The sequence below is a fragment of the Heteronotia binoei genome, chromosome 21 (genome assembly GCF_032191835.1).
Source record: "Heteronotia binoei isolate CCM8104 ecotype False Entrance Well chromosome 21, APGP_CSIRO_Hbin_v1, whole genome shotgun sequence".
Classification (NCBI taxonomy): domain Eukaryota; kingdom Metazoa; phylum Chordata; class Lepidosauria; order Squamata; family Gekkonidae; genus Heteronotia; species Heteronotia binoei.
Window position 1 is genome coordinate 192363185 of NC_083243.1, and position 21492 is coordinate 192384676.

Here is a 21492-nt window from a genome sequence, read left to right on the forward strand (position 1 = left end):
GTATTTTAAACATATTCCCATACCTCCCTCCCACAGCTGCTAGGTATCCTTCCCTTGAAAATGAAAGTTAGAGCGGTCTCTCCAGCAGTCCTGATAAGTGTCTGGCAGTCATGATCAAAGAGAAAAGATATGCGGTGTCTGGTTCAGTTTTAACTAGAGATGTAAAATTTCCAAACATTTTGAAGCTCAGAAAAAAAAACCCATGTTTAAAAAAAAAACAAAATGGAAATTTTTAGAAAAATTGAAAAACAATTCTACATTAGTACTTTTTTCTTTTCCAGATTGAAAGTCATTATGTTACTTTAGGAACATAAATTATGAATACGGACAATTTTACTTGACATGAAATTATCACAAGTAGTGTATCTGAACAATTACTACAAACAGAATTTACTTTTTAAATAATATTTATTTGTAACAAATGGAGCAACAATCTCCTGAATTGTTTACTAGTTTATGTGGAACAGACGAAAAACCTCCACAAAACAATTTTTAAAAATCCAGAAGTAATAATTATTAATATTTCCTCTCCACAGTATTAAATAAAAATAAAAAACTCATTCTCATAAAAAGAATTAAAGAGAGGGGAAGTGTATAGAAGGGAGTGTAGGACTAAGTTTAAATGGATGGGCATGACCTAGGACTTGCTTATCCTCAGTGCACAAAAATTAGAATAATCTGATACCATACATATTTTTTAGAAATGATTTGGAAAATATTTGAACACCTTGTCTTAAAATATTTTATTCATCATGTTAAAATAAAACGTTCCATAATCAATTTTTTTTCTTTTCTTCAATTTTTCCAATTTTTTGGAAAAAACAAAAAAGGCTTAAGGGAAAAAACAGAAAAAAAACATTCCCCCCCCCCAATTTTTTCCAGTTTTTTTTCCCAGGCCTTCACATCTCTACTTTTAACATTGCCTAGCCAGGTTAACTCAAAGTACATATGACAAAGTATATATGACTTGTCAAGTATATATGACACACATATATATGCAAAGCCATTGCAATCAAATAAGATAAAACCATTGGGAAGACACACTCTCTTGACATTCTGTCCTCCCCCCCCCAAGAGTCCCTTAATCCCCAGGTTTGTTTGGCTACTTTCTGTGAAATTGTTTTATCAGTTTGGGGGCACACATTTGATCAGCTCGAACCCATTCAATGTGGGATGAAGGAAAGTGAGTCCACTTAATAAAACAGTACAGTGTCCCTTTCTTCAGTCTGGAATCCAAAATCTCTTCGACTTCATGATGAGTTTGATCCCCAATCAACACTGGTGGAGGAGGCGCAAACTAGAATGAAAGATAGGATGCACATTTTTCAAAGACTTAGGCAACTCAACTTCCACAATCACTCGTTTGATATGAAAGAGTCCCAGGCATTTCCATCGCAACTTTCTTGTGGGCTATATTCCCCTTAAGTTTTTGGTGGAAATGTACACTTGGCCCCCCAGTTTCAAGTCCCACACAGGTGCATGATGCTTATCAAACTGAGCTTTATAATCCTCTTTGGCTTTTTCCAAGTTCTTATGCATTAATTCCCACTGTTTGGTTAGTTGTGACCACCACATTTGAAAGTCTCCTATCCCTTTTGTGTCGCCACTAGGAAGACCTGGGAATGGTTTTCCTTTATAGTCATTTACTATCAGGAAGGGACTGGCCTGAGAGGAGCCATGCACACTGTTATTGTAGCCATGCTCTGCAAAGGGCAAGAGGTCAACCCAATTATCTTGTTGAAAACTGATGTAACACTTCAGAAATTGTTCTAAAAATTAATTAAGCCTCTCCGATTGACCGTCATTTTGGGGATGATAAATTGAATTTAGCCCATATGCAGTATTGGTTAATTTACAGAACTCCTTCCAGAATTTTGCCACAAACTGTGGATCTTGATCTGAGATTATTTTCTCTGGGAACAAATGAAGTTTTAACATATAGTTGCAAGAACAATTTAGCCAACTTCTTAGCTGATGGTAGTTGAGATAAAGGGATGGAATGAGTTCGCTTAGAAAACGTGTCTACCACTACCAAGATTACAGTTTTCCCTTTACTTGGTGGTAGGTCAGTAATGAAGTCCATTGAAATTATTGACCAGGATCTAGTAGCTGTCTCTAAGGGCTGGAGTTGTCCCAGAGTCTTTCCCCATCTTTTCTTCACCATGATACAAATAGGACAAGTTGCCACATATTCTGAAAGGTCTTTCTGTATGCCTGACCACCAAAATTGTCTTTGTACTAAATGCAATGTTTTCATATATCCCCAGTGTCCAGCCAACGGATTATCAAGGCTGTGCTTGACAATTTTCTTTTGGAGCGTTTCCAGGACATACAACTTACTGGTTTTGTATAGATACCCATCATATTTATTCTCCAACTCATTTTTTAATTCTTCCCCCTCTTTCTCCAATTCTGCTCTAATTTTTTCTAACAGAGGGAGATTAGGGGAGGCAGTGGTGTTCTTCCTGGATTGGCTCTGTGTCATCCCCACCCAGTTGTGGTTGTGTGAACATAGTGTCAGTAATCTCCTCCCTCTTGCTTTTGTGTTGAAAAGGCATCAGCCAGAAAGTTATTTTTCCCTGGAAGGTATTTGAGTGTGAATTTGAACTTTGAGAAAAACTCTGCCCACCGGATTTGTTTGCTGCCCAATCTGTGCAGGGTTTTGAGCCAGTCCAAATTTCAAATGGTCCTTTGGCGCCTTCTAGCCATTCATGCCAAGTCTTTAAAGCCAGCCTAATCATGCCTGCTTCTTTGTCCCACACCAACCAGTTTCTCTGTTTCATCATTTTTTTGACACAAAGGCGCAGGGGTGGAGGTGACCACCCTCCCCCTTTTGGAGGATCACTCCCCATTGTGACATCGCTTCCATTGCATTGAACCACAAATTGTTTGTTTTTGTTAGGGTGCTGTAACACACATTTAGAGGGAAACAGCTTTTTTAGATGCTCAAAGATGGATTGGCATTCTGTAGACCAACTAAGTCTTGCCCTCAGTTTTTTATGTTCCAGGCCTTTCCCCTTTGTTTTAAGTAGATTTGTCAGGGGTAGCACCACTTGTGCAAAGTTTTTTTTTTTTTTTTTTATGAAACATCTATAAACGTTTGTGAACACACTAAAGGATTGAAACTGGTGTCTCATCTTGAGGGATTCCCAGTCTAGCACCATTTTGATTTTGGCTGGATCCATTCCCAGCCCCTGTTGCGAGACCTGGTAACCTAGGAAGTCTAACTCAGTATTGTGAAATTCACATTTGGACAGCTTTGCAATTAGTTTGTTGTGAGAACTTCGCTCGCTAATTTCACATGTGAGTTCTTATCTTGAGAATAAATCAAAACATTGTCAAGATACACCACCACCACCCCTTGTATAAAAACTTCTGCAGTACTTTGTTGATCAAATTCATAAAGACCCCTGGAGCCCTTTGTAATCCAAATGTCATCACTAAGTCCTCTAACTGGCCCAAAGGGGTGTTGAATGCTGTCTTCCATGCATCTCCCTCCTGAATGTGCACCAAGTAATAAGCATCTCTCAAGTCCAATTTGGTGAAAATTCAACCTTGTGCTACTACATCTAGCAAATCTTTTATAAGTGGAATTGGATAGGCATTTGACATAGAGACTGTGTTGATGCCATAGTAATCAGTACACAGTCAGAGTCCTCCGTCCTTCTTTTTCTGGAACAACACGGGCTTCATGAGGAGAGTTTGCCAGGTGGATAAAACTTCTAGCCAAGTTTGTATCCAAAAATTTCCACAATTCAGTTCTCTCACCGATTCATAGAATGCGATTTAGCTTTAGGCAGTGGCTCTTGCGGAATGAGTTCTATGGCACAGTCCGCGGGGCGATGAGGAGGTAACTCATCCACCTCACTTTCCTCAAATACCCATTTTAAACCTCTGCATTAAAGAGAGTCTTTAAGCAAAAAATAAAAAAAAGGTTTTCGATCTGAGTCTTCGTAGTGAGAGGCTTGCCTGGACGCTATGATGATGCGATATGGTAGCCTGCATGTTCAGAGTTGCCATGCCTCATGCTACGGTGTGAGACCTCCCACCAGCAACCCTCTTCTGCCGCTGCTTGGAGCAGCACTGAGAGAAATAGAAACAAATAAATGGCATCAGGCCAATAGTGTGCTGTTGCTGTGGTGTTTTTCAATGAACCTGAATAAGTGCGTGTGCGCACAAAAGCTCATACATTGAATAAAATTTTGTTGGTATTAAAGGTGCCACTGGACTCAAACTTTCTTCTACTGTGGTGTTTTGACAACTCTGTTCCTTTAATTCAGTCCAGTGTTTTAAACAGCTGTGGTTCGCTCCTAGAGTTGCCAGGTCTCAGCCTTCTCCCCAGTATGTGTGTGGGTCTTCTAAGAGGGGCAAGGCTGTCCTCAATGTGATGATGTCACGTAGAATGACATCATCATGCTGGGAATGTAGCACCCCACACGCACACCCTGCTTTCCCCAACCATTTAAAGGGACCTTCCCTTTAAATCATGGGGGGAAGTATGTGCCAGGTGTTCCTATCCTGCAGGCCCGAAGTTCCAGGCTTGCAAGGCAAGTGCAAGTTGCTCCGCAGTCAGAAAGCGTGGGCGTTTTAGCTACCATGTCCTCAAGCCACATGACACCGCGAAGCTTTAAAATTCTTACAAAATGGTACCTCAGTCCCAAGAAACTAGCTTTTATAAATCCATCCTGCTCTTCCGACTGTGGTAATTCTAGTTCTTTTGCGATGTGGTGGCGATGGCCTCACGTTGAATTCTTTTGGAAACGAGTCCTGGAACAAATCACTCTCATAACGGGCCATTCTATTCCCTTCTCCCCAGAAATCATATTTTTGCATGATTGGCAAGACATGGAGATTCCACCAAATCAGCAAGACCTGATCATTAGCTTGTTCACCACAGCAAAAACTGCAATAGAATCACTCTGGAAGTCAGATGTTACTCCATCTCTCTCCCTCTGGTATGAAAAATATCGAATCATGGAAAAGATAGCAGATAAAAATTTCTTCCTCTGAAATATATCCCAGAACTACTTCTTTCTCTGTAAAATGGTAGACCTTCTTTGAATACACAACTTCTCATGATCTCCTCCCATGCAACATGACTTACCAACAATTTTTTTCATTCCAATTCTACTTTCATTAGTCTTCTCCAATGTCCTCTGCTCATAAGAACATAAGAGAAGCCATGTTGGATCAGGCCAGTGGCCCATCCAGTCCAACACTCTGTGTCACATAAGAACATAAGAGAAGCCGTGTTGGATCAGGCCAATGGCCCCTCCAGTCCAACACTCTGTGTCACATAAGAGAAGCCATGTTGGATCAGGCCAATGGCCCCTCCAGTCCAACACTCTGTGTCACATAAGAGAAGCCATGTTGGATCAGGCCAACGGCCCATCCGGTCCAACACTCTGTGTCACACAGTGGCAAAAAATTTTATATATACACACACACACTGTGGCTAATAGCCACTGATGGACCTGTGCTCTTTCTCTTCTTCTTTATCTCTTCAAGGCTTGGGATGGCTCAAGGTTGTATTTATTCACTCTGAATATATAATCGATACCAAGAACTCTAATTAGATCTTTAAAATGTTTATCTTTTGTCATGTCTTTTATTGCACATAGTATCTATTTAATTTACTACTCTGGGTAGAACATTAGACTGACATTTCTGTTCTTAATGTAATATCTATTCTTAAGATTTTTTAAAAAAACTCTTTTATTGTATATAGCTTTAATTATCAATAAAATTCAAAGAAAGAAAGAAAGAAAGAAAGAAAGAAAGAAAGAAAGAAAGAAAGAAAGAAAGAAAGAAAGAAAGAAAGAAAGAGAGAGAGAGAACAGGATGCTCTTGCCCTACAAGCCCAGAGATCCAGGCTTGCAAGGCAAGAGAGGTGGCTCCCCACTCAGAAAGAGTGAGCTCCAGAGGACTGTTTGGGGTGGGGCTTCCCCTGCTCTTGAGGGGGTCCTCAGCCCCCCCACCACCACCACCAGGAACTGGCATCCCTATATTCTGGTACTTGGTGTGGGCAGGAAAAGGGAGAAAGAATGTTGTTCTAACTGCAGCTCCAAACAGAAAAGGAACTGGACTTATTAAACTGTGCTCCTGTTTGAAACTACACTGCCTTTTGATTCCCAGCCTTGAAAACTCAGAACTGACCATAGTCCTCTCTCGCTGGCAATTCTATGGTTTTCCCTAGAAATGACATCATGCCAATGGTGCCCCCATGCCCCCACAGACTTCCACCAGTTCCCAGGCCATGCATGACAACCCAAGGGGTGGGGTGGGGGGTGGGGCGGAAAGCAACAAGTAAAAGTTTTCCTTCCTTTGAAAAGCCTGCGAATAGGATGGTCCAAATGGACTTGCACATAGAGTATCTGTTTGTTGTAAATTACAGCCCAGGTGGCAATTGTGCTGCAGACTTTCAGAAAGACAAGGCTAAGACTCACAAAGGAGGAGGCTGACAGGTTTCCACCTTTGGCCTAGCATTAAGAATGGAGGCAGGCAGACTAGAAGGGGCTGAGGGTGCCTCAATCTGGTGGAGCAGTGGTCTGTTTCTCTAATGTACCAGCCCTCCCCTCAAGCTGGTTTTAACCTCAATGTCTTTGGACAAATGTACCGGGTATCTATATGACAGGGCCTCTTGGGTTGCAACACCAGGGGCATTTTCGCACTGACCTTAATTGGCAGCGACGCCCCTCTTCGGATTTCGCACCAATTGCCGCGGAGCACCCGGAAGAGCCGCAAAGTCCCGCGGCTTTTGCGGCACAAATGGAAACCGCCAAAAACCAGTTTCCATTTGCGCCGCAAAAGCCGCGGGACTTTGCGGCTCTTCCGGGTGCTCCGCGGCAATTGGTGCAAAATCCACGCAGATCCCGCGCGGTGAAGAGGGGCGTCGCTGCCAATTAAGGTCAGTGCGAAAACGCCCCAAGATTCTCGGAATGCTATCCTCCCAACAGCCTTGTCTGGTGTCTCTGACATCATTTAGGAAGACTGATATAACTTTGAAGTCTTTTGGGAAGACTTCTAACAAACACATCTCACCTAGCCTTCTGTTCTGCATGCCTTAAGATTAGTTTCTTGGCTCAAATTTTAATTAGTTTTGATTTTTTTTGCAACCCTTTGCCATGTTATTTTATTTTAATGTTTTAGTTGTATTCTGCAGTGATGGCTTTATATATCGTAAGTTGCTTAGGGGATACGTTTCTGCCAAAAAATCAGACCGATGTTTTGCCCTTTCTTTTGCCTTCAAGTCATAGCTGGTTTAGGCAATCCCATAGGGTTTTCAAGGCAAGAGACATTCAGAGGTGGTATGCGATTGCCTGCCTCTGTGTCATGACCCTGGGATTCCTTGAAGGTCTTCCACCTAAAGACTGGCCCAGGGCTGACCCTGCTTAGTTCGAAGATCTGACAAGATTGAGCTAGCCTTTTGTTTTGCATGCCTTAAGGGCTATCCAGGTAGGGCAAAAATCAGGGCAGCGGCAGTTAAATAAAGTACATAAATGCATAATTTAGAAGTAAAACTACAGAATTTTATATGGCTATGATGAGCACATAGTTTTATGTATACAGGCATGACCACATTCCTTTTGGCATCACATGGGCATGGTGAAGATGCATGTATCATGTAGCTTTTTGGTGCATTTCAGAGCTTCTGTGTGTGTCTTGGATATCTGCAGAGAAAATAATCTAGGAAAGAAGAAAGCCTGTTAAATCCTGTTGCTTGCAATGAGAAATAAATGTTTGCATCTGCTCTGGATGGGACTAGAATCTCAGTGGTCGATTATTTCACTAGCAAATAAATAGCCAGTGGGGGGAAATATCATTACTTTCTGCAGGGATAGTGTTCCCATTTTGTATGATTTTCTTGTTGCAACGTGTTAGCCGTCAACACTTCTCAGTAGGAAAAACACATTGTGAAATATCTCCCTGGAGACAGCTTCTGTCTCTGAAGTGGTTAAACTCTGAGTTGCTTCTTTAAGGCATCTTTGAAGGATTCCAGGGATCAAGGAAATAAGCCAATGTTCAGCCTTCCTAATCTGTCAGATAAAGCTAGCTGGGGCGGTGGAGGGGAGGGTTCATTTCAAATGAGAAACCATTTCATGCCTTTTTGGAGATAAGTCTATATGGAGATTTTGTTCATGCCTTTGGCAGAGATCCTCTGTTGAAATAACTGCTGTTGTTTTGAGATGCTGGCTTCCCCACCTTTAACACGGTAAACTCTAGTCCTGGAAGTTCAGGTATTGCAGTTTATGTTACTTATTATTTGTTCCTTCCTCTCTTTGGTGATAGAACACCTATACTAATGCAGACAAGCTACTGGAAGCTGCAGAGCAGTTGGCTCAGACTGGAGAGTGCGACCCTGAAGAGATCTACAAAGCAGCACGGCACCTCGAAGTGCAGATTCAGGACTTTGTCAGAAGAGTAGAACAGAGAAAACTTCTTTTGGACATGTCCGTCTCCTTCCACACTCATACTAAAGAGGTAAGATGTTTGCGATGCAATGGAGTCTCTTGGAGATATTGACTCTCTTGTCACAAAGTCTGCAACATGCACAATAGTTTTATGTTGCCTGAGGCTTTTGGCTGAATGTGAAATATAGAGCATAAAAATTCTGAAGACACGAGGAACCTGTCAGTTTTGTCTTTCAGACAGCAAATGTCAAACCGTCGCTTCATGTGATCTGCATGTTCTGAGTGAAGCGATGTATAATTGTTAAATTATGCAAATTGCACGGCAATCAGAACAGCAAGGTGTGTTCATAATAATAAAGATAAATACAATGTGGCATTAGAAGTTATTATAGTGTATTTGAGTGATTTAAAACAATATCCATCAAATGGGATGATGGTCTGTGGTGAACGTTATTTTGAAGACTTCCATTTAATGAAACATCCGTTAATTTTAACATTTCTAATCAATGTTCCTAGAGCAAAAATCATCTTATAATTGGAGTTGATGTTAATTTCTGGACTGTGTCCTGCATGGCTTTCAGTGACTCATAGTGCTAACAGATTAGACTTGAAAAGGTGTAGTCTGTTTGCGACTGTACTGTCACTTAGGATCCCGGACTATATGCTGTTTAGTCTAAGTGAAAAATGTTCAAAGATAAGGTGCTCTCACAGGAGAGGCAGAGAGGGCACGATGTTGAAATTGGTGGCTCCCAGAGTTGTAATTAAAGCATACTTCACATTTCCCCCCCTTTTGACCATTGGCTTCACAGCTGTGTGTGCCTTTGGAAGATAAATTTTACTCTGTGGGTAAGAAGGACTAATCTGAATCATTTTTCATGCACTGTAGCATCTGTGTGCCACAGCACACTTGATCTATAAAAATCCCCCACAGAAGCTAAAGGCTTTGCCAGTATTAGCTGAATTATGCACTGTAAACAAGTAATTTGTAATGAGATTCTGCAGAGTTAGGGGAGCCTGAGCAAACAAATTACTTAGGTCATAGCTAAATTAATGTAAAGGAGATGGTCTGCAGTGCATACTTCTTTCTCCCTAAAGCCTTGCAAGGTGTGAAGGACTTTTAGCTGTGGATGAAGCATGGTGGAAAATATACATTCATGTAATTAATCAAATATTTCTACACTGGCTTTGAAGGACCTGTTCTTGTACTCAGATTACCAGGTACTTAATAACTCTTGCATTGTGGTAGATAAACCATCAAATAAGATTTAGACCTCCTGCAGTTTGAATGTGTCCTGAAATATGCCTGTGTGCTCATAACTGTTCTTTGGTGATGTGCACATGTCTCATCCATCTGCTGTTCCAGTACAATCTTGTCTCTTCTGAGGTGCTCTTTCTTACCCCTCTATAAGGGTTTTCTTTCTAATGTATGGATCACAGAGATACAGAAGATAATAGACAGGCAAAGCATGACAGTTTAGAGATTGCAAATAAACTCAAGTGGGGAAAATCATTTAATAGACGACGTAGTCATGACAGAGCAGTGAAATGAAAATCATTCCCACTCTTGAGATCATTGTGGGGAGAGAAGCAATTCATTTACTCGGGAATGTGCTTTCCCTGAAATGTCAGGGCATCTGTGCCCAGTATATTGTATAAAATAACACAATGTCAAAACATCCTGAAATACCTGAGTTTCAAAGGCTATGTTGCAGACAGAAGGTTTTGCTCTTCCCCATCCCTGTGCTGCACCCAGACGTTTGCTTCTGATGCCGGTTGCTCTGCCTGCTAGTCCCAGTTTGTATCAGTGCCCGAGTAGTCCTAACGTCTCATTCACCATGTCACTCATAGCTAGAAAATGTATTTTCATGTTCAGGGAGTATCTAACGAAATGTTTCAAGAAATATACAACTGGAACTGGAACAAGCAGCTCACTGTCAAGTCCTTCCCCCCCTCCCCTCCCCCAGTGATACCTAGTATAGTGTCCTAATGTCATTATGTGTGTGTTTCCACATAACTAGCTGCTGGGCAAGCCCCCAACTATGGGGGGCCCCGGGGGAGCAGGTCGCTCTGTTTAACAACCCCCCCTTCCCTCTATAGGTTCCCTCCATTGGAGTCGTGCTCTAGGAACCCGACCAAGGCTGGGGAGGGCTGTGGCTGGAGCGTGTACATGTGCGCCCAGGACAAAGATGCAACTTGTTCAAAACTGGCCTAGCTGTGCATCAACGCGGAGGCTTGTTTGCGAGTTTCAGGATGTGTTGTTTGGTCCCCAGACAGCTCCCGCGAATGATTGTCCTCGGAAACGATGCAAGAATTTCCTTTCCATGCTCTTCCCTTGACCCCAACTGCACTTTTACAATGTGGCATGTGACTTACTTTGAGAACATGCTGTTGAAATCATCTTTAAATAGTTGTTTACCTTTCAAAGCCACTCAAGAGCCGACTAGCTAGTTCTGCTGGTAGATTTGGGGGGGGGGGCACCGTCTCAACAGCCCGGCACCTGAAGAATTTTTGAGTTTCCCTTGTGCCTGCCCTACCACTGGCAGCATCTGCCTAGTGGAAGTGTATTTTTGGTCAGAATTTGCCACCAGCAGGCAAAGCATGACTGTGCAACACATGTTGCTATCTTGGACTGCACAGCAGGGCTACTACATCTATGTAACACGTACAGGGAAAAGAGCAGGGGGGAGAGCAAGAGAGCAACGGGGGGGGGGGCAAGAGAAAGATGGACAGCAAGGAGGAGAGCAAGAGACAGAACGACAGCCTGGGGGGAGAGCAAGAGAGCAATGGGGGTCAAATGCTGTTTGTCTCACAAATAGCAATATATAAGATAGATGGAATTAGAAGGAATTATCAAAACAGCTTGAAATTGAACACCTCTAGTTTGTTTGTTTTAGGGGTAAGATCTTGCAGAAAGATGTTTGCTTTTAAATAGGAAAAGCTATTTAAATCACAGACCAAAAGAACAGGAAATTTTAAAAATGTTCTTTGCATTGAAATGTACAAGGATTGTAAAATACACTTTTACTATGTGTATATATATATACTTTTTTCCTTGTAAAACACAGTCTTTGTACATTCACAAATGCCCTACATTAGGAAACATCTGGCATTCATTTGCAGGGGGGATCAAGAGGTCAGGAGCCCCATCAGGACATTTGCCTCAGTGCCCATAGGAAAACATCTGGTATTCCTTTGGGGGACAGGGTCAGCAGTAGGCGGGTCACAGCGAGGCTACCCAATGACAGGAGGATGTCAAGACCCCCCCCCCCCCCCGGTAGTTCAGGAAATCACACAGTCCATTCATAAAGGCAGGTTTATTTCACAGACAGACCTAGAGGCAAAACAAGGTTTTGCTAAGACTGACGTCTTCAGTCTTATATAGGATAACATAACCATTATACTTTAAAGCAAAATGCAGGAACACAAAGCGGGAACTTTTGGTGGGCTCCCCACCCCCAAAGTCCTGGGAAAGCAGGTGCTTTCTAATCAGTGTCTAGTTTAGCAGCTGGCCTTGAGACCATGCTCTGGCTGGTGGAAGGGCTTTGAATAACATGTTACACAGATAAGCGAGGCCTAGCATGGGGAAGCGAAGCTGCTGTGATGAGCAATAGGAAGATACATTGCATTGTAATAATTCATGGCAAGGCTCTTGACATTCTGCCCCCCTTAAGCTCCTCTTCCCCCGTTTGTTAGGGTATTTGGTGTGGAAGTCTCTGATTAGTTTGGGACACTGTGTATCGTTTGCACGTACCCATTCTGCTTGGCTTATGGGGAAGTGGGCCCATTTGATGAGATAGTAGAGTTCTCCACACTTCCACTTGGAATCCAAGACCGACTGTACTTCATGATGAATCTGACCCCAAATCACGATCAGAGCAGGAGGAGGTTGTTGCGGGTGCCAGTGCGATTGTCCAGGGTCACGCTTTAAAAAGCTAGCATGGAAACAAGGGAGCACATGTTTTAGATTTTTTGGCAGTTCCAGTTCAACAGTAACATTGTTTATTACTCGTTTAATAGGAAAGAGTCCCAAGTATTTGAACCCCAGTTTCTTGGAGCTCTGTGTGTTAGGGAGGTGTTTAGTCGAAATAGACACAGTGTCTCCCACTTTTAAATCGTAGAGTTTAGAGTGCTTTTTGTCATAGTGGGCTTTATACAAGTCTTTGGCACGAGTGAGTTTGGTCTGGATCATATTCCAACCTTGTGTGATGTTATTCCACCAAGAGGTAAAGTCAGGGTGCATCCTGAGGGGACGTGAGTTCCGGGAATGGTTTCCCCTCGTACCCATTGACTACAAGGAACAGGCTGACGTTGATTACGCTGTGAATACTATTATTATAGGCGTACTCTGCAGAGGGAAGGAGGGAAACCCAATTGTCCTGTTGGAATGAAATATAACAGAGGAGGAATTGTTCCAGCATCACATTTGTTCGTTCCGTCTGTCCGTCCGTTTGCGGGTTGTATGCTGAGCTAAGCCCTTGTTCAATGCCAGTTAATTTACACAACTGAGCCCAGAAGTTGGCAACAAACTGAGGCCCACGGTCGGATATGACCTTATTTGAAAAACTATGGATCTTCTTCGTGGTCTCTGTGCATCACACTGATGGGAGTAGGCGCCAGCGCCGATCTCGATCGGTAAACTTCAAAAGCTGCGGATTTCCGCGCCGACGTCCCAGTGCGCATGCCCGGGCCCCCCCCCCCGCGCATGCTCACTGGGACAGGAGCGGACATCCCGCCAGTTCTCTTCTGACCGCCGCGCTGATCAGTCGATCTTCTCTGCTACGGTCGGTGAACTTACCCTTGGATAATAATTTTTTCTTCTATCTTCTTAGTTAGATAGTTGTAGTTATAGTTGTAGTTATAGTGTAGTTTTAGATAGTTAGTAATAGTTGCGGGAGAGCGGGGGAGTTTTTCCCGCCCTTCGGGGCCCCCTCTCCCTACTTTCGTTTTTCCCGCCGTTCGTTTCCCTCGTATGGAAAGACGGTGGGGGTTCTTTCGCCGCTGCTCCTCGTGCGGGAGTAAAATCGCCCCTCCGGACGGGCACGAACTGTGTTTGCTGTGCCTGGGCGAGAGGCACCGTCCTGACTCCTGTCCTCATTGCGCCAAGTTTTCGCGCCAAACGAGGAAGAACAGGGCAGCCCGACTTGCAGCGGCACTGATGGAGCAGGCTCTTTCCCCTCGTCGCCAGCAGGCTGAGCAGGCGGAACAGCCCTCCGGTCATTCCGACCAGTCGGCACCGAAGTCGGTCGACACCGACCAGACCCCTCCCGACACCGACCGCCCTAAGAAAAAGCCGGGCGATGCGGTAACCTCGGGATCCTCGACGCCAGCTAAACGGCGCAAGGAGGAGAAAGGGGCATCAGCTGTAAAGGGGAAGAAGGACAAGAAACAGAGACACAAATCGGCGCCGCTCTCCGCGCCGGTGTCTCCCGTGGACCCTACGGCTCCGATAGTCCCTCCGCTAAAGCTCTTCGCGTCCCCGATACGCCACTCCGACACTCCTTTAGACTCGAGGTCGACGCAGCTGGTCATTTCGGACTCTGATTCGGACATAGAATCGGGCCAGAGGGTCGGTACCGACCGCAGCCCTCTCGGCCGAAGCACCCCTCGACAGCGAAGCCCACTGGTCAGACCGAGTGATCGGCCCCGAGACCGTTCAGCCAGCAGGTCACGATCTCCTCTCGGCAAGGACGAAGGCCGATCGCCTCGTGGAGCCCCGTCCCACGTCCCATGGGACCAGAGGCAATGGCAGTATTTGTATGGGGCTTACCCAGTACAACCTCATTACCCATGGCTGCCGCCGCGACAACCCGAATGGGACCAAGCTTCTGAGACATCTTACCGGTCCCGCACGTCTTTTCGCACGGTGAAGACGGCCCCGTCGGCGTCGGTGTCGAAACCCCTAGAACCACGCACGAAGGAGCACGACTTCGCCCCACCGTTAAAGCCGAGGTCGACCCCGACAGCCCCAGCATCCCCATTGAAGCCGGTGCAGCCATCGGACTTGTCCGACTCCCCGGACGAGTCTCCCAGGTCGCCGGGGGGTTCGTCTCCTGACGGAGGACCTTCGTCGCCGGACGAGCCATCGCCACCGGGAAAGACCTCGGACGAACAGCCGATCTCGCCATCGGAGGACCTCAAGTCCTACGGCGACTTAGTAAAGCGGATGGCTCACACCCTCTCGCTCCCGACGGTCCAGCCACAACCGGTCGTTACCGATACGGTTTTCGACATCGTGCAACAGGACACTTCCACCGCTGTGGCACTGCCTCTGACCAATGTTATGTTGCAGAATGCCAAGTCCTCATGGGACAAGCCGGCGTCCACGCCTGTGTCCTCTCGCAGGCTGGACCATATGTACAGGATCCAGGAGTCATCAGCAGAGTTCCTGTACGTGCACCCGAGACCGAACTCAGTGGTAGTGTCCTCTTCGTCAAAGGCGAAGAAGACCCATTCCACGCCCCCCGATAAGGAGGGTAGGAAACTGGATGCAATAGGAAGACGCCTTTACACCACAGGCTCACTGGAAGTCAAAGTTGCAAACTACGCAGCCTGTATGGGCAGATATCAATATGCCCTATGGGACCAGGTCTCCACCATTCTTGGTTCCATCCCGGAGCAGGCGAAGACCTCACTGAGAAAGCTGCAAAAGGAGGGCATGGCCCTCGCAAAACAACAGCTGAACTCAGCAAAACACTCGGGGGACACGTGCGCCAAAACATTGACCACTGCTATCGCCCTCCGCAGACATTCCTGGCTCCGTTCCACGGCACTGCAACACGACACGCAGGCCTATGTGGAGGATCTACCGTTCGATGGCTCGGGATTGTTTAGCTCAAACACGGACTCGGTCTTGCAAGAGTTAGACAAAAGTATAAAGACATCTCGGAACCTGGGAGTAACAAGCCCCCGCACTCCAGCCAAGAGACAGTGGCCAAAGACGTGGCACAAGAAGCCCTACTCAAAGTCGCCAGAGCGGCAATGGCGCTCCAAGCAGCCAGCTTTTCCGCGGCCCCAGTACCAGCAGAAACCTAAGTACTCGCCACCCTCTACCCAGGTACCCAGGCAGAAGGGTTCCAAACAAAAGCAGGGCCTTTGACTGCCTCCCGCCCCTGTATGGCCCTGTGGACTTGCACAGTATCCGGTTGGCACGTTTCCTCCCTGCCTGGGCCCGCATCACGTCGGACCGCTGGGTGCTGTCAATTATTCAACAGGGCTATGGGATAGAGTTTACCAACCCCCCACCCACCCCGACTTTCGTTTACACCCCTCCTTCGCAAACCCTCCGGGAAGAAGTATGCTCCCTCCTCGACAAGGCCGCGATCGAGAGGGTCCCTACGCACCAGCTCCGGCGTGGCTTCTACTCCCGATATTTTGCAGTCCCGAAACGGGACGGGGGCCTTCGGCCAATTATGGACCTACGGGCCTTGAACCGATTCGTAAGATGCGACAAGTTCAGGATGACAACCCTGCAGTATATCCTCCCGCTGCTGGGACAAGGGGACTGGATGGCCACGCTCGATCTAAAGGACGCATATTTTCATATATCGATTCATCCCTTCCACAGACAGTTCCTCCGCTTCACAATTGGAGAGGAGCACTTCCAATACAGGGCTCTTCCCTTTGGGCTATGCACGGCCCCTCGGGTGTTCACCAAGGCGATGGTGGTGATTGCCGCGCACTTGAGACAGCAAGGGGTAACACTCTTCCCGTACATCGACGATTGGCTCCTGGTGGCGGAGTCCAGGGAGTCCTTGCTGCGGCACATAGAAATCACCCTTGCCCTGGTGGAAGAACTGGGACTCCAAATAAACCAGAAGAAGTCCCATCTCCAGCCCGCGCAACGCGTGCAATTCATAGGGGCGATATTGGATTCAAGGGAGTGCAAGGCATTCCTCCCTCCAGACCGCGCGAATGCCATCGTGCGAACAGTAGCGGCTTTCCGGCAGAATCCCGTGGTCTCAGCACGGAAGGTCCAGAGACTGTTAGGACTTATGGCAGCCACCACGGCGGTGCTCCCCTTCGCAAGGCTGAGAATGCGGACTCTACAGCTTTGGTTCTTGAGGAGCTTCAAATGCAACCTGGAGCCGTACTCCAGACTCCTAACGGTACCGCCGGAGGTGCTGGAGTCCCTAAGCTGGTGGGGTCAGAAACAGTACCTAGTGGAGGGAGCCCCCTTCCACAAACCAGTACCAGTGCTAACGATCACAACGGACGCATCCCTATGGGGCTGGGGTGCCCACATGGGAGGAATATGTGTGGGGGACAGGTGGCCGAGTCGCTACAGTCAACAGCACATCAACCTGCTGGAGCTCCTGGCCATCTTCCACGCCATCTTCTCCTTCCAGACTCTTCTGAAGGGAAAAGCAGTAGCGGTGTTGACCGACAACACCACAGCGGTGGCGTACGTCAACAGGCAAGGGGGGACGGTGTCCCGCAACCTTTGCAAATTGGCCATCTCGCTGTGGGAGCTGTGCAGATCGCTGGGGGTCTCCCTACAGGCAGCCCACCTGCCGGGAGTGAACAATGTGCAGGCAGATTTCCTCAGTCGCGGAGGAGCCCTGTCTCACGAGTGGGAACTGAACTCAGAGTTCCTGGATCCGGTCTTCCGCAGCTGGGGGACACCGGAGCTGGACGTGTTTGCTACGAGGCACAATGCGAAGTGCGACCTGTTTTGCTGCAGAGGGGGAGCGGACCCCTTGGCCCTCGGGGACGGTCTCCTAATCCCCTGGACCCACCATACAGTGTATCTGTTCCCGCCCATCCCATTGCTAACCAAGGTCGTGCAGAAACTTCTACGGGAGCGCCCACAGGGGATCTTGGTGACGCCATGGTGGCCGAGACAACACTGGTTCCCCTTGGTCCTACGACTGGCCAAGGGGAGGTATTACCGATTCCCACAGGCCCCGGACCTTCTCCTCTCCTACCAGGGCAGGATCCTCCATCACGATGTGCCGCACCTCAGGCTGACGGCATGGCGCCTGTGATTTCGGACAGGGCGCAGTTTGTCATAATGAACGCGCGGAAGGCATCTACGAGGAAGTCATACGCAGCTAAGTGGGCGAAGTTTGCGGAGTTCGCGGCCAGTCGCTCCGTACCTCCCAGTAGAGCGGGACTGCCCGTGATTTTTGATTTCCTGATTGTGCTGCTGGACAAGGGCCTCGCCCAATCGTCCGTGCGGGTTTACCTGGCGGCCATTTCGGCACAACATCAGAATATAGAGGGCCGGTCGGTTTTCACGCATCCGGACACAAAGCGGTTCCTCAAGGGCATGACGAGACTGTACCCGGCAGTTCGGAGCCCTGCCCCAGCCTGGGACTTGCCCCTGGTCCTGAGGGCACTGACGGGAAGACCTTTTGAGCCTATGGCCTCCTGCTCTCCTCACCTATTGGCCTGGAAAACAGCCTTTTTGGTGGCCATCACCTCGGCGAGGAGGGTGGGGGAGCTGGCGGCGCTGCGCTGCGATGCCCCCTACCTTAATTTCTCAGCGGATGGGGTGATGCTCCGCCCTGACGTTAAGTTCCTACCGAAGGTGGTATCCCCGTTTCACCTGAATTCGGAAATATTTCTGCCGGTTTATTTCCCGTTGCCGGCTAATGACTCAGAACGGCGCCTTCACGCCCTGGATGTTAAACGGGCGCTATCTTTCTATCTTCACCGCACAAGTCAGTCGCGGAGAGACCCCAGACTGTTTGTATCGTACGCTGGACCCTCCACGGGCCTGTGGATCTCCTCGCAGCGCTTGTCCAAATGGATTACGGGGGCGATCCGCCTGTGCTACATGCTCCACAAGAGGCCGCTGCCCGGCCCTCTACGGGCTCATTCCACGCGAGCTATGGCAGCATCGGCTGCGTTCATGAAGGGAGTGGCCCTGCAGGACATCTGTAAAGCTGCCACATGGGCATCAGCTCACACCTTCGTGACACACTACGCGCTGGACCTGGGGCAGAGACGAGCTTCCGCTGTGGGCCACGCTGTGTTGCAGTCCGTCTCCTCGTGATGGACCGTCGCACCCGCCTCCAGGTAGGCTTGAGCTTGCTAGTCTCCCATCAGTGTGATGCACAGAGACCACGAAGAAGATAAACAGGTTTCCTACCTGTAACTGATGATCTTCGAGTGGTCATCTGTGCAGTCACACTACCCGCCCGACCTTCCCCGCTGCTGACGGTCCCTCCTGAGGGGCTAACGTGGCGGTCAGAAGGAACTGGCGGGATGTCCGCTCCTGTCCCAGTGAGCATGCGCGGGGGGGGGGGGCCCGGGCATGCGCACTGGGACGTCGGCGCGGAAATCCGCAGCTTTTGAAGTTTACCGATCGAGATCGGCGCTGGCGCCTACTCCCATCAGTGTGACTGCACAGATGACCACTCGAAGATCATCAGTTACAGGTAGGAAACCTGTTTATCCTAATGATGTGTTGCAGGAATAACTGGGCTAATTTCTTGGCCGTGCTTACAGGGTATGAAGTGAGCTTGCTTAGAAAAAGTGTCCACCACAACTCAGACAACAGTTTTCCCCTGCGATGGAGGGCTTGGTAGCCCAGTCCCAGGCAGGTTTGGGAGGGTCACCAGCTGACAAAATCAGGTCCTCTGGCTCCCACCAGTCAGACCATGGTTGTCTGGTCCCCCTTCTTCCCAGCCAAAGATGCATTCCTGAGCCTTGGTTCCAGTTGCGAGTGGTGCTCTGGAGGCAGAGCCAGGTAGGGAGAGAGGGCTTGAGGGCCTGGTGATGCTGTCCAAGTCCAGATCTAGGACATCAGGGGCCAGACAATTCCAGTGCAGATTGTAAATGAGACATCTTCATTATCCAACTCAAGTATGAAGAATTAATGTATTAGTTTTGCTAAATTAGTATTTAGAAGACCTATCACAGACTAAACTTGTGTACAAATGCACCCCCCCTTCCAAGGTCAATCAATCAATTGAATATTGAGTGAAATGAATTTGGTATATCTTTTAAAGTAAAATTTAGAGAAAGAAGAGAAGCTATGAGGAACTCATAACTTGTATATAAGAACTGTAATCTATTTATATTGTATTAGAACAAGCGGCATAAGCAATATGTTTTCAATACTATTTTAGCAATTTGATTATCTCCATAGCTATAGAATTTGGGTACATGCTTCTTTTTCTTCTGTGTTCTATCTTTTTGTGTTGAATAAATGCAGGAGTTTTTTTTAAAGCAGACTATTCCATACAATGAGTAAAAGTGTGTGTTTATTTTACCGTGATCTTTCAAATTATGTATCATAGAACAGCAACTTGTATAAGATATGTTTAGAATGTCACTGTTTACTGTCCTTTAGGAAATGACTTGCTAGGCTTGCGGTATTCTGATTAATTCTCTTTGAGCAGATTTTAGAGGATTAAAGGGTTAAAACTCAATCTCTTTCCCCCATTCTCCCTCCTGTCTGCTGCCCACCACCCATGTATTTTCATTTATGTTTCTTTTCCCTTTTTTTTCCCTGCACAGCTGTGGACATGGATGGAAGATCTGCAGAAGGAGCTCTTGGAAGACGTCTGTGCAGACTCTGTGGATGCTGTTCAGGAACTCATTAAGCAGTTCCAGCAACAGCAGACAGCTACTTTAGATGCAACCCTCAATGTCATCAAGGAAGGTGAAGATCTAATCCAGCAGCTCAGGTAAGCTGTTTGTACCTGTGGTACAGGTGAGCAGAGAGGCAGAGATACGTAACTTATAATTTATCCACTGCCCTGTTATTCTATTTATTGTGATTCAGAATGTTTTGTTTTATTGTAACTGCAAAGGAATGGTTTAGTTTAAAAAAATCTTAAATAACCTTGGACTACTGTGTGGAGTAGATGAGAAGAACTGAAAATAAAGTGAGTATGACTTAATGGTTAATGTGCAAATAATTTTAAGTGGGTGTATAGAGAATATTTTTAAGCTGCTGTGAACTGAAGCCTGATTATTTGTATCCTGCAATGCTATGTCTGGATGCCACTAAATAAAACATATCCCTTCATATTACATTGAATATAATATCTTGCCACCTGCCGGGAATTTGTGTTTTAACAGGCTAAATAGTCGCGTATGCTGAATATGCACATTCTCAAAACTCTGTTGGTCATTGGGATTTGAATTCTCCCTATGTATCTGAATTAAAATGCTCGAACTAGCTGTTCGTCTTCATTTACATAAGGGAATATTTTCTTTTCCCTAAGACAGCAGCTGTATGGCTGAGATGCTGCATCTTGCACTCAAGTACGAGGTTTGATCTTCCCACATGCAAGACAGCTTTCAACTGAGTTTGATTATCATTGGCTTGGAAGTAATTTATATCTGTAGGGTTTTTTTTTTTTTTTACCAGATTGGTTTAAACTGTTGGGCAACAGGGTCTTTTAAAGTAGGGAATTTTTGCCACAATTTGGAAATGGAAGAAATGCACAAATTCAAAACCTCCATAGACAGATAATCACCCAGTTCCCAACTTTTTCCCCCTATTTCTCTCTCTCCCTCCTTTTCTCTCAATATGCCATTATACTTTAATATGACTAAAAATGCAAGCCAGGACAGGTCTGTGCAGGTAGAAAGTGATTCGGTTCTCTGTGACTCCTACTGAGTTTTGTATGACCAAATGAATGGCAGCTATTTGGGACACTGACAAAAGGGGGCAAAACATGTGCTGAAATCACTGGGACCTCAGGCATGGTTAGCACCACCTTGTGGTCTCCCAGACTACTTGTCTTTATTTTTCCCATATAAGGGAGTGGATCCCATTGGGGGGGGGGGATTTATGCACCCACCCCTCGTAGAAGGTGGCCCAATCTTCAGCCTCGGGGACCCCAACAAGGCTAATGTGTCTCTGCATATCTACACCCAAATATGTTTTGCAGTTTCACCACTGTCTGCAGCTTATGGTCCTTTTTCTTAAATACACCCTAACGTGTCATCATAACGTATGTTGCAGGATTTGTAATTTTAAATTTATGCATGTTAACTGATGCGTTTTAATTGTATATGTTAATATTTTGGAAGCATTGTGGACAGGCAGGATGATAAGAGTTTTAAATATATCTTATTATTGCTTATTTCCCCACAGTTATAAACACAACTGCTTAATGTG

The 21492-nt window shown here is 46.5% G+C and overlaps 1 protein-coding gene across 5 annotated transcripts in view; it reads left to right on the forward strand.

Moving 5' to 3' along the window:
• KALRN (kalirin RhoGEF kinase) overlaps positions 1-21492 on the forward strand; it is an 837912-nt gene that overhangs the window by 453187 nt on the left and 363233 nt on the right. For all 5 annotated transcript variants that reach the window (XM_060262792.1, XM_060262795.1, XM_060262793.1 and 2 more), the window contains exons 11-12: positions 8290-8481; positions 19878-20047. In XM_060262792.1, the coding sequence (XP_060118775.1) occupies positions 8290-8481; positions 19878-20047 (362 nt within the window). The remainder of the gene's footprint in view (positions 1-8289; positions 8482-19877; positions 20048-21492) is intronic.